The sequence below is a fragment of the Schistosoma mansoni genome (assembly GCF_000237925.1).
Source record: "Schistosoma mansoni, WGS project CABG00000000 data, supercontig 0178, strain Puerto Rico, whole genome shotgun sequence".
In the NCBI taxonomy this organism is placed as follows: domain Eukaryota; kingdom Metazoa; phylum Platyhelminthes; class Trematoda; order Strigeidida; family Schistosomatidae; genus Schistosoma; species Schistosoma mansoni.
Window position 1 is genome coordinate 281,676 of NW_017386062.1, and position 13,671 is coordinate 295,346.

The following is a 13,671-nucleotide window of genomic DNA, read 5'->3' on the forward strand; positions in this document are numbered from 1 at the left end:
CATCATCATCATCATCATCATCATCATCATTTTCTACCATTTTCCCACTTCATTACCCTACTTTAGTAATATTTTCTTTATTCTTCATAACCAACAAAAACATACCAATTTCAATGTACGGTTATTATTTCTATTTGACCGTTACCATCAGTCTTATTATTATTAGAGAAACATTTTCATTACCCTTAACATAATTGTTACATTATATACATCTATATGCGTGTATATATACATAGGTCTTTGCACACATATCTGTGTAGTTTTTTGTTAAGGAAGATAAGTACAAAATTATATGTCTAATCATTGAAAGAAAACAAACTTTTCAATGAATTAGTTTTGTTGTATACCTGAGAAATTGATAAGAACAACTGTTATCTAACTGTCACATCATCATGTAAATTTTTTTTTAATTTTTGCATAGTAGGCTTCTTCCTTTCGTTGCCTGTATACCACACACACTCTTTCTCTCTCTCACACACACACACACAATTTCTTGCACTCATTAGGGTCATCAAGTAAACAGCGAGGAGAAAAGCATAAATGGGCGAAAACTTAGTAAGATAGATGTTATTTAGTTTGTCTCCGGTTAACTCTCCTTTTTTTAAACATATTATTCGTTGGTAAATATTTTTTTCGGATGTCTTCAACAAAATAAATAGATTATGATGTTATAATGATCGGTTTCTTTAATTGGTTTCCCTATATATATAATATTCAGTATGTAATGTAAAAAAGCATCAAACGTTCATCTTATCTATTTGTTTTCCGTAGAAATATTTGTCATGTTGTTCGTAGTGGGTAAATTTTCATATCTGTTTGATTAGATTGATAATTAGATAACTCATCTGCTGACAGCCGATTGATTACTGGATAACGATTATTGCCATGTTTACTTCATTCTTATTGCTGGTGAAAATCCCCCATTCTAGTTGCAATACGGTCATTAATTTTAGTAACTTGATAGTACGCGCACTATGTTGTACTGTTACTTAGTTGAAGGTAGTCAATAGAAAATTCTGGACGAGCTTGAATCCTACAAGGAGCATCAGTTCGTTCAAGATCTCAAGTAAAGCTGAATAGTACCAAACCTAGATCCGGAACTTCTCGTCATTTACTCTCAACCATCTAACAACTCAGCTTACTGTATACTGTGTAGACTCTTTCAGACTAGTCGCCAAACTGCAACATGATCGATAGAATTCAATCAGTGCAAAAGAACTAAAAAAACATGACGTTGTTTAATACTCAGTGACCGATTATTTGATATCTTACTCTCTTTAATACATTGTTTATTCAATTAAGACAGTCATATTATGGGAATTAGATCAGAAAACTACAGGTTTCTTTACGGAAAAAAATGTTTGCTCAAAGATTATACCAAAAGTTTTAACTCTTGTTTGATATCGCGAATGTAAACTAACGTAACACTATGTTAACTAGCAAATCCATTGGAAAATTTCTCAATCTACTTTCCGCATATTTTCTCGTTTTTTAAAAATAAACAATGTAATTGATATGAAAGGGACTTAAAAGGACACTTAATCAAGTATAATCATCGATTTATTGGGTTATACTTTGATAAATGTTAGTCTTATATGTTTTTCTTCCAACAAACTTTCAGGTATTACATAAATCACTGGTGCTTAAGAGCACAGAAAAACAACATTCATGCTTATTTGTCGACCGCATTAATCAAGAAGTGATAAGATACTCTCAAGACGATTTGGTTAAAAGAATCTGTCTTTTTTTTGCTTATCCTATAATTAGAATGCTTTGCATACACGGTGAACCATTGATCAAAATTGATTAAGTTTACACTATAATGTTACCATAGGGCTTAAATCGGTTCTACCTCGTTTTATTTAATTAAGACTAATATTATTCAACCCTAACATTAAAACGGAATGACTTAAATTACTCGAAAGACATTGTTCTGTCCAATGAAGACTGACTAAATGCAGTCCTCCAATCACTTTAAGTAAAAAATCCAACCGTATTCGGAATGTGTTTCCCCCCTACTTATTGCTGAATATTGCTTCATGACTTGGTTATGTCAATACCAGAATCCATACTAGGAAATGAGATACTTGAATATTTCGACCATTTTATTTATCTCGAAATTCTCGTCTTCCATTAATGATTGATATTTGAGGAAATCTCAGGAGGTATCCATAAAGCTCCCTTGATTTTTGATGCCTGAGATCACCTTCTTTAAAGGTCTTATATCCGTCTCCTAACCAAAGGATGAGTGTACCGTTCAGCTGTTCTTTTTTCTCTACTTTATTAGGAGACTGATATATTTTATTCATGATCTGAAACTCTGAAAAGACATTAGTGAACAAGAAATTAATCAATAAGGCTCACCTTCATCATTTCCAATGAATGATGTTTCTCTCGTTGGATCAGAACCAATCGTAATTGGGATTTGCATACAATGATCATGTTTACCTTCTCTATCACCTTGCATACGAAGTCGTAACTAAAAAGATAAATAATAATGGTTTAAAAGTTCATATAACTGGCTGGTCTTAGCTAAACAGTTATTAGGAACCAAGGAGTAGTGAACAGCTGTTTCGTCCTAGTGTATAAATTCTCACCACCGCTCAACTACTACTGAAACCAAAAGGTTAAGGTAACAAGGCGAGAGCTTAACCTTTAAACTATTCAGCAGGTATTCAAGGGTTTACATTTCTAACTCCAGTTGGTTAACGATATTCACACTGATTCAAATTAACCTGTTTATTATTTATTTGAATACATTTTAATAACTATATATGGTCAGATTATTGTTTGAAATTCATTCAACGAATATAAATTACAGGTTTTTCACTATATCAACAAAAGCTTACGAAAGTTGGTGATGAAATTACAGTTCGAATACAGCTTGTTTTCTTCAGCCATACCATGCCAAGTTAAGATAAAAAATACTTTGATAATATAATCATTTAGTTAGTAGTAAATGATTTATTTTGGTTTTAATACGAAATTCGTAAAGACAATTGGTTACAAATTGTATCCGTTAGAGATTGATCTCAGATTCAGTACCACTAAAAACCAAGAAACATTAGATAGCTGTTTGGTCCTGGTATGTGAATCCCGAAAACTGAGTACCCACGATCACATCAGTAATCTAGCCCAGTATTTTCAAGTCTAGTATCAATAGCTTATTTGTCAAGAACATTAGGCTAGCATATAATGTTACAGTTCCAACGTCAATTAGTCTACAATATCGTTTGATTATTATCCAATTCAACTGATCATAACTGTTTCAATCCCAATATGTTTGAACTTCACCAGTTAAGACTTCTCACTAAAACTTCTGGAATATCTTGAAGTAAGTTATGTATGAGCTTCCTATTATTTTCAGTTGAACCCACCATTCGATCTAAAATAGACCACCGTGGAAAACCTAGAGGCACTGGAAAGCCGTTTCGTCCCAGTATGAGACTCTTCATCAGTACAAATCCACGATCACGTACGCGGAATTCGAACTCAGAGCCTTCGGTATCACACCTGAACATTTAATCTCTAGACTATTATTTATAAAACTATTTATCTACACACCATAAAGTATGAATAAAAATTATCAAATTTTTGTTCAGTTCAAAATATTGAAATTAGTTAATAACTCTATGCCAGTTTATGAGCATAACACAAATGTAACCCACTAATATATGTCACTTATCGATTATGACTTCTAAGATAAAGCAAATCGTATGAAAGTTACCGAACACAACTTCCATTTCATTCATACTACATTTGTGGTGAATTTAAACACGGGTGGGAACAATCGAATGTACTTAAGCACAAATTACAGACTATCTCAGTAAAATCTGATAACCATACAGTAACCATACGGTAGCCACTATCCATCTTTGCTTATCATGCTTGTGAATTTAGGCTATATCGAGGCAATACGCACAGTATACACATATGCCAATTAGAGACTGACCAGTTGCAGTCCTAACACATCCATGGGAAGATTCAAACAAACAATACCAAGTGAATTTAAACTTCACCCCATCGCACAAGCAAGTGGCTATCAGGACTCAGTGGTCGAGTGGATAACGCGATGGCGTTTGAAGCGAGGGTACTGGGTTCGAGTCCCAGAGTGAACACCAACTCTGAGATGCAGGTACGTCCAGCTGACGAGTCCGAAATAGGACGAAACGCGCGTCCTGGATTCCACTGCTAGCCACTATCCATCTTTGCTTATCATACAGTAAATAGTTAATTTGAAAATAGCAATCATTTGTCTCAATCTTGACTGTTTCTTTTGCAAATATCAATCCATATTCTCTGATTTCATTGTCCATGCATTATCATACCGATCGCGCTTCGTTCCGGTTCTTTCCTTATTGATCTTCTGCCAAAATACATTCTATGTCTGACCATCACCATATACTACTTATATGGATATAAGTAACCCACACCATACATTTACTATATGATAATAGCACAATCGTTTTTGTATTTAATATAAAAAAAGTTTACATAAAACTTACAATTAATGAATATTCTAAATAAATTAAATTTTGTCTACCAAATAATCCACTAGTTGGTAGCGGTGGTACATGTATTAAATCTGTAAAATATGCTTGACCACCTTGGTCTGGTACAGCGATAATATTTGTTGACAAAGAATTCTTATATAATTTTTGTCGATGTTTATGTTTTGATTGTGATTTAATCTGTTTATTATTTTTACTATTTACATTGTTATGTCGATGTGTCTTTTGTTGTTGTTGTTGCTGTTCAATACGTTCAAAACGATTTGTTGAACTTCTTGATGAAAATGAATTTGATGGAGAGAATACACTAGGAATTTTATTTATATCTAATTGTTCAAATAAATTATATCCAGACAATGTTGATTGAGCATTTAATCTTGTTGCAAAAATACGTAAAACTTCAATATGATTTTGTTCATTGATACCTTTTAAAAAGACTGTCTTGAATTAGATTTTATTAGATAGAGAGAAAACAAAGGGAAAACATAAGTTTAAAAACAGTTTTTTTTTCAAATATTTATATAAGTAAATTTCATTCAGTAATGAATAAATAACAGTTGATTTTTACAGGTCACATAACGAGCTGTCTTTTAACTAGACAACGAAAGAAAATCAAGAAGCAGAAAAAAGTCGTTTCGTTCTAGTAGTACCTGTCCACTACCATATCACTGAACAATCAGCCAATCGTTTACATGTCAAACTTGAATCGGTCATGCATATGCACTACATAAAAGCCTTATACTAGGACCAAACAGCTGTTCAGTACTTCTTATTTTCCACTGTTCGTCTAACGATAATTATTCCTTGATTTAAACTGATTTTCTGAGGATAGTTGTTTGAAAAATTCTAGTTTCTTTCAATCTATTTACTCGGTGAATGAGAAATCATATTAAAAAGACGTGAATACATCACGTATAACTTTGACATATTCATAACTTACTGTATTTTTATTAACCAAAAGTAAAATATTCAACCATTATTCACCCTTTACTTAACAATTCAGTACCAGTGTAAGATAAGAGGAGATTTATTGGCATGACAATCGATCATGATAGATGAATTAATTATACAAATATCTTCTGAACTCAAGTGTCATTTATCAATTTTGAAATGAATTACTGGAAACAAAATTTCATATTGTTTTACATGACGAAATCTGTCATTAACTTAAGCTGATTTGACTCCATAGAAAAATGATTTTTTTCTAAATTTCCAAATTCATTAAATCAATATTGCCTTATCAACTAAAAATTTATGATAACACTTAAAGACACTTTAGAAAAACTCCTGTCTGTCAAATAACTAAATATATATGTAGAATATATTTAGTTTTATTTATTTTTTTATCTAATGAATGTAATAAATGATTTTAAACACTAACAATCTGAAGTATTGAATTCATTTAGTATTGTTTGTTCGAATCTTCCCATCGATGTTTAGGATTGCAACTGGTCAGTCTCTTATTGGCATATGTGCATACTGTGCGTATTGCCTCGATATAGACTAAATTCACCAGCATTGTAAGCAAAGATGGATAGTGGCTAGCAGTGGAATCCAGTTTGACACTGAGTCCAGATAGCCACTTGCTTGTGCGATGGGGTGAAGTTTAAATTCATTTAGTATTGTTTGTTTGAATCTTCTCATCGATGTGTTAGGACTGCAACCGGTCAGTCTGAAGTATTCTCTTCTTTAAAAATTAATGACTTCGAATATTGAATAGTCAACTAGTGACTTTCATGTTTCTTTTTAAATAGTTTTCTTCATAGAACTAAATTAATTCAACTAAATTGTAAAGAAACTCTGATTGCCTGAATTTGCCACATCTATGTGTATTTACCAATTCAACTGCTCCTATGGAGCCAGTTATATAGAGCGTACAATTCGGCAAGTTCGTCAACGAATAACAGAAAACCATCCGTCGTGGTTGAGCAAAGAACAGGTAAAGGTGATTAAGAGTTCTAGTCTCGCCTACTTGGTGGACACAGGTCATCAAGTTGAACTGAATAAAGCTTTTAAGTTTATCTACCTTATTCCATCAAATTTGCTGCATGGTTTACGAGCTCGTCTTTTGCACATAGCTGAAGCCATCGCTATCCATATTCATAAACCGAACCTTTTTTATCCAAAAGAAGTTCGTACAACCACTCTCGCTATCTTGGTCATCGGTATAGCGGAGTTTGTAGCACAACTTTGGTAAACAATTATTTTATTCCTCCCATTTTTGTATTTTACTTATTCTCTTCATTCGTCTCTTGATTCTTACATAACTACTATATTACTGACCATTCATCAAAATATTTTGTTGGTTCTTTCTTCTCTTTTATATATTATGCAACGTAGCAACAGCTTGATTTTTGAATAATAACTTTGATTAGTATTAATCCTCTTTCTTCCAATTAATTAATGTTAGTTTATAGTCGATATGTCATCATATAATTATTAAGTAACGTACCTACTCGAAGAGTGTTATTTCATTATTGTAAATCATATCTATATGAGCGTAGAGCCAAGATGAAAAACGTTTTTTACTTTTTTTACTTACGCCTGTTACTCCCAATGGAGCATAGGCCGCCGATCAGCTTTCTCCAACACACTCTGTCCTGGGCCTTCTTTTCTAGTTCTATCCAGTTCTTGTTCATTCTTCTCATGTCTGTCTCTATTTCTCGACGTACTGTGTTCTTTGGTCTTCCTCTTCTCCTTTGGCCTTCAGGATTCCATGTGACGGCTTGTCTTGTGACGCAACTGGGTGATTTCCTCAATGTGTGTCCTATCCACTCCCGTCGCTTCTTCCTGATTTCTTCCTCCACTGGATGGAATCTGGTTTGTTCTCTCCCACAGTAGAATGTTGCTGATAGTGTCTGACCAACGGACCCGAAGTATTTTGCTTAGACAACTGTTGATAAACACCTGTATCTTCTGGATAATGGCTTTCGTATTTCTCCAAGTTTCCGCCCCACACAGTAGAACTGTCTTGACATTTGTATTGAAAATTCTGATCTTGGTATTGGTCGACAATTGTTTTGGGTTGCAGATGTTCTTCAGTTGTAAATATGCTGCTCTTGCTTTGCCGATCCGCGCCCTCACATCTGCATCTGATCCACCGTGTTCATCATTGATGCTGCCCAGATATGTAAAGGTTTCCACATCCTTCAAAACTTCTCCGTCAAGTGTAATTCGATTGGTGCATGTTGGCTTCCGCCTGTAGCTCCTCCGGGGGCTACTGCCGGTCCCAAGCCCGGGTAAAGGAGGAGGGTTGGGTATGGGGTTAGCGACCCCATTCCGTAGAAAACCAACTCGCTTAAAAAACGCTAACCAGAAAAAATTATTCAAACCATGATGAAAAACTAATTGAAAAGAAATTTCTTCGCTCGATTCGTTCCTTTTTATTTATCAAATTGAGAAGTGTATTAATAGTAATAGTAACAAAAAATATTATTGTGAAAGGAATTTGATTCTATGGTTAATAAAAAAGGATAGCTGTTTCTATGAATTAAATGTTTAAAACACAATGTTGTTATGAGACACTGAAGTCAGTGTGTTTGGAGGCTGTTGATGTTCAGAAAGGGACCTGGATTTCAGTATCGTTCTAGTTGGTATTCGTTAACGCTGATTATGTGTTCATCAATGTGTTGAATAATTTGTATAAGAATTTTACAACATGAGAAATACAGTGAAATTGATACCTTGTTAAAAATGATCAATTCAGTAGACATTATTGTGCAACCAAAATAACACGGAAAATACTTGGGATAATGAATAGCAATATTAATCAAATAGAATAAAGTATCATTTCTTCAAATGAAACGCAATTAAACTAACCTGTGCAAATGTTAAATGTACAGTTTGTATAGCACGACCAGATCGATTAGTAATATGAACTTGGGGAATAATTGTTTCCCCAGGAACAAATCCAGTTTTGTTCACGGCTAAATCGCATAGAATTAATCCACTTGGATGTGAACAACAGCCTAAGGATACAAACTCTCGATGTAATGTTATTCTATCCTAAAAAGTAAAAGTATGATTTTAAAAGAAACAACTGAATGTTTTGATATATATGTATATTATATTGGGCTAAATATTATTCTACTGTCTTTTGCTAGCTAAAATGACACACATCGATAATAATCTACCAATAGTATACTGACATGTTAATTGAGTAAAGGTAGTTAGCAGAAAACACTGAATCTGAATTTTGTGCTAGTTGGTACTTGTCGTCAATCTTAAGAAAAACATTCCTATTATAGAACTGGGAACTCTGTCATTCAACTTCACAGTCTGGAATGTTGCACCTGTCAGACTACGTAGATGATTGATGCTGGCTGAAATCTCGAAAAGAGCATCGATTAACTCAGGAATATAGTTGCGTTTTTTGACGAATGATCAACAATATGAAGCTCAGGTTAAGTAGGGTTTCCTCTTGACTACCTTCCGCCACCTATAATCTTGGCATAATGTATGCTATGTGAAGTCACCTAGACTAGCGACCACACTTTAACTTGATCTATAGAGTTCGATCAATATTTAAGGACATTACATTCTTCCCAACGCAGTGATAAATCATTTTGTAATAGTGATATAAACTTCTGTCCCAAGCTTCTGGGAATGAAAAAATCTAAATATTTCATCTTACAACTAATTAACCATTTGTATTAGGCCAAATTACATAATTCACTTGTTAAATATTACTGAGTATCATGGTAAATGATGAAATTAAAGACTGGTGATTGACTCGTTGATTAATTAATAAATCTTAATTTCCCTTGGATGTGACTTTTTGAAATAAAAACTGGCCAGTAGTCCAATAAATTCAGAAAGCTTGATGAAGACGGAATCAGTTGTGAGATTGGCAAAATAAAACACGTCATGGGTAAATTAAAAATTTCCAAATAAGTTATGCTAATTGCTACTATAATAACGTTATAAACATTAAGCAATTTTCCCTTAAGTAAAAAAGTATTCAAGCTAGGTTTTATAATTTAATACAATTTATAGTCCTACCTAAAAGAGTTTAAACTTCTTGATCATGAAAAGAGGAACTTGTACAATTGTTGTGATTTAGTTATTTTCAGCTTATCTTCAAATCAGCTATAAATACATAATATCAGATATTTGCTAAGTTCCAGCTACTAACTAACATTATTCCTTACAATTATTGAAGTGTTCCTAAAGGAAAATAAAATGTGTTCACTGAATGTAGTACATATATGTTGTGACCAATTATTAAGTGTTAATTTCTTTGGATACAGAGTATATCGAACTCTAATCAGACTTATAGAAAAATCGAATAGAAACTCTCATTTACTTTTCCATAAAAACTTTATCCTTCTTTTGAAAGATATATATGACATATTGCTAATGTTGATGGACTAATTTCTATATTATACTTTTTATTATACTTCTCACTTAAATCTTATACTGTAGTGAACAAGAACACGGGTGGGGAACAATCGGATGTATTTAGACACAAATTACAGACCATCTCACTAAATTCTGATAACCATACAGCAAAAAGTTAATTTGCAAAATAACCATCACTTGTCTCAATCTTCACTGTTCCTTCTGTAAATATCAATCCATCTCTAATTTCATTGTTTGTGCATTTTCCTACCAATTGCGCTTCATTTCAGTTCTTTCCTTATCGGCCTCCTGCCAAAATACATTCTATGTTAAACTATCACCATATACTACTTATATGGATATAAGTAGACCACACTACAATGCTACCGGTTTCTAAATAATTTTATATTCTAGTTGTTGGCACTAGTTGATTTTTTTTAAAAATTTAATATACTTTACAGACAAACAATATTTTACGTAACTCTATTAAACATACGGTTAAATGAAATAATAAGAGAAATATAATTGATACACTGGAATAAGAATTATATTGCGTGGGTGAGAATAACATAATTACTTAATTTGAGAGGGGAAGTGTAAATTTAATTTAGAAATCTTAATCGAAATTCAAATAAATTTCTAGATATGTGGTACTAAAGAATAAAGATATTAAGTAAAATTGACAAATTAGTTACTGAGGTTATGTGTCTGAGATGGATGGGATATGTAATATATATATCGTTCAACTTTGATGTCCGCCTAATTACTTAATACTAACTAGCAAGGGATTATCAAACTAAGATATGTTATAGATCTATGCAGTTAGTAACTGTCAGCTTGAACTAGTTTTTAAAATTCAAATTATCTGATAGACAATTTTGATCAATTGTTAACGAACTTCAGATCTTCGGTTTTAAAATCTTTTTTTTTAAAATCAGTAATTGGATTACTTCTTTCGAAAACCATCAAATACACTATTAATACATTTACTCTTATGGCATAAAACTTTATTAGATTACTCCTACTCTGCTAACATCTTTTGTTGATCTCCTGTTGCAATCTTGTACATTTGTGAGAAGTATTATTTATTTTATTATTATTTGAACATATAAATATTGGAACAAAGGGGCACCAGATGTATATGCGCCACACAAATCTCATTTGATTTGTGTGAGGGCTGTGATACTGCCCAGGTGTCCAAAACCGAAATCGGTGGTTTTCTTAGGGGGCCACACACCGAGCCTTTGATCTAAAGATCTGATCCACAAGGCAATGGAGCAACATCAGGAGATGCAGTCTCATGATCACCGATGACCGACGATTGATTCGTACGCCATTTGTTGCCTAAGGATCCTGGAACCCGTGTGCACCATTGGTTTGGAATCAGTGTTTTCCAACTCCCCTAGGTGAACTTTCCGTGTCCACCAACCCTGTTAAAACTCCGGACATTTGCTTTTCGTCCTCTTAATTTCGTAAACAACAGTAATGTCACGAGAAGCCAGTGAATAGAACTTTCCTAGCAGAGGCTAGTTACGCGTGGCCATATGAGATCATTTTCAGAAGGAGAGCGGACTCTCCCCACTCTCGGCTGTACCAGGGTCTTTGGGGGCTTGTGAAGTATTACATTACTCAGGATAGTTTTTATTCTTTAGTTAAATTATAATTATTCAAAGAAGATTGATATTTTCTTATAAATAATCAGATGATAAATACTAATTGACTTCTTAAGAAAATATTGTTATAATGTAAAATAATTCTGTCATATAAACAATAACAATAACAAAAAACAAACAATCCCTTATTTTTTTTAAAAATATCATTACTGAAATGATAAAAAAATGTTACTTTTTTTTATCAATCAATAATGATTGACATAATCAAAGTAGACTTTCTCTTTTTTTTGATTATTCTAAATTTTTTTTGTTCGTCTAACAATACAGACAACATTTTTTTCTCATTAGTAGATTCTATATACAAATATACACTATTATTTTTGTAAACAAATCACTAAAGAAACTAGGATACAATAGAAATCTATCACAAATGTAACTAGGGGGATCAACTTTAATTGTTTGATATTTATTTAAATAATTATATTATCAATAATTTAATAATTTAAATTATTTATAAGCAAAGATGGATAGTGGCTAGCAGTGGAATCCAGTTTGACGCGCGTTTCGTTCTATTTGGAACTCGCTAGATGGATGTACCTGAATCCCGGAGTTGATGTTCACTCTGGGACTCGAACCCAGTAACTTTCGCTTCAATCGCCATCGCATTATCCACTCACCTACTGAGTCCTGATAGCCACTTGCTTGTGCAATGTGGTGAAGTTTAAATTCACTTAGTATTGTTTGTTTGAATACTAAACATCAATGGGAAGATTCAAACAAACAATACTAAGTGAATTTAAACTTATTAGGTTTATTAATAATAAATAGATTAATCATAATAAAGATCTATTATGTCAAATAAAGAATACAAAATAAACAATCAATTTATCTTCATTAATACAAGTCATAAATCATAAGACTTTGAAAACAGTTTTATTTAAGAAAAATGTTTTCTTAAAACCCAATTGTTCTTTTCTTTTTTTTGACAAAAACAAGAGTTATTTCTTGGTCTGTAATCATGTTAAATGAAGACATCAGTGTACATTGAACATAAATGCATCCAAATATGTATATGTATAATCCGGCATAATTGAAGATAATTTAATTATGATGAATTATTGAAGTGTCAGAATAAAAATAGTCAGCCCATTGTATACTATACACTGAAATATTATATATTGTGATTATTGTATTATGTACAGTTGAATTTCTTATACAAATTTAAACAATTAAAGAACGGGATCATGAATGCGCACTGCTGAGGAGTCCCACAATAGGACGAAACGGCCGTTTAGTGCTTCCAGGTTTTCCACGATGGTCTAGCTTTAATTGACTCATGATTTCAACTATATATATAAAGTGAAAGAACTATTGTAGTGTTGGTTGATATGTTAAGCCCATATACCTTTATTCTAGTATCTGGACAAGCCAATTTACCTATCAATCATAAGTCACGTTTTGACCTTCTTAATTATTCACTTATCAACCCTGACTGTTTTTTTATATGAGCGTATATGTGTGTACACTTTTTTCCTATTCATCACATGTGTATAACTTATTTTTTATCTGACTATAAATATTGATTAACTCTTGGGTAAAGTGAGTTGGCTAACCCGCCATCTTCAATGCATGTCACTTTTACTTCGCTCGCTGATATTTGCTCATGTGCTTATGACTTTCTGGCCTGTGTTATTTGATAATAAACTGTAGCTGCCGCTTCTCTTTGCATTCTGATTTTATGTACCGTTAAGATTTATATTATAACGGTTATCGATGTAAATGATTAACGAAACACGGCACTACACTATAACATTTACAGAATACAAATGAATACGTTACATTCTGTTTATTTCGTCTTAACTACATATATGATAACAAATCTAAATCGTATAATCTATATATTACAATCATTGAAAACTAAAAGAATCACTAGTCTATCATTGTAGAGTAAAATTTTCTTTGGAAAATAAGAGTTTGTAATAAAACTAAAATTGAATTTCTCTTAGAATTTTCCTTACAAATAGATGGATTTAAAGTTCTATATTATTTATCAAAGAATTATTAAAACCTACTGAATTATGATCACAATTAAATGAAAGATATAAATAAAGTTGTTTTATTTGGCAGCAGAACGTTAAAAGCTGGTTCTTTTCTCATAATAAATGTTTGAGTTGAAATGTTCGGTGTTTGGAGGCGATTCGCTGAAA

General features: G+C 32.5%; 1 protein-coding gene across 1 annotated transcript in view; it reads right to left on the reverse strand.

The window, feature by feature from the left end:
• The window catches only part of Smp_212240 (hypothetical protein), a gene marked incomplete at both ends in the record, with an annotated part of 62,180 nt that overhangs the window by 8,131 nt on the left and 40,378 nt on the right, over positions 1-13,671 (reverse strand). Inside the window, 3 exons of the mRNA XM_018795598.1 lie at positions 2,365-2,479; positions 4,506-4,952; positions 8,331-8,516. Coding sequence (XP_018646949.1) covers positions 2,365-2,479; positions 4,506-4,952; positions 8,331-8,516 — 748 coding nt within the window. The remainder of the gene's footprint in view (positions 1-2,364; positions 2,480-4,505; positions 4,953-8,330; positions 8,517-13,671) is intronic.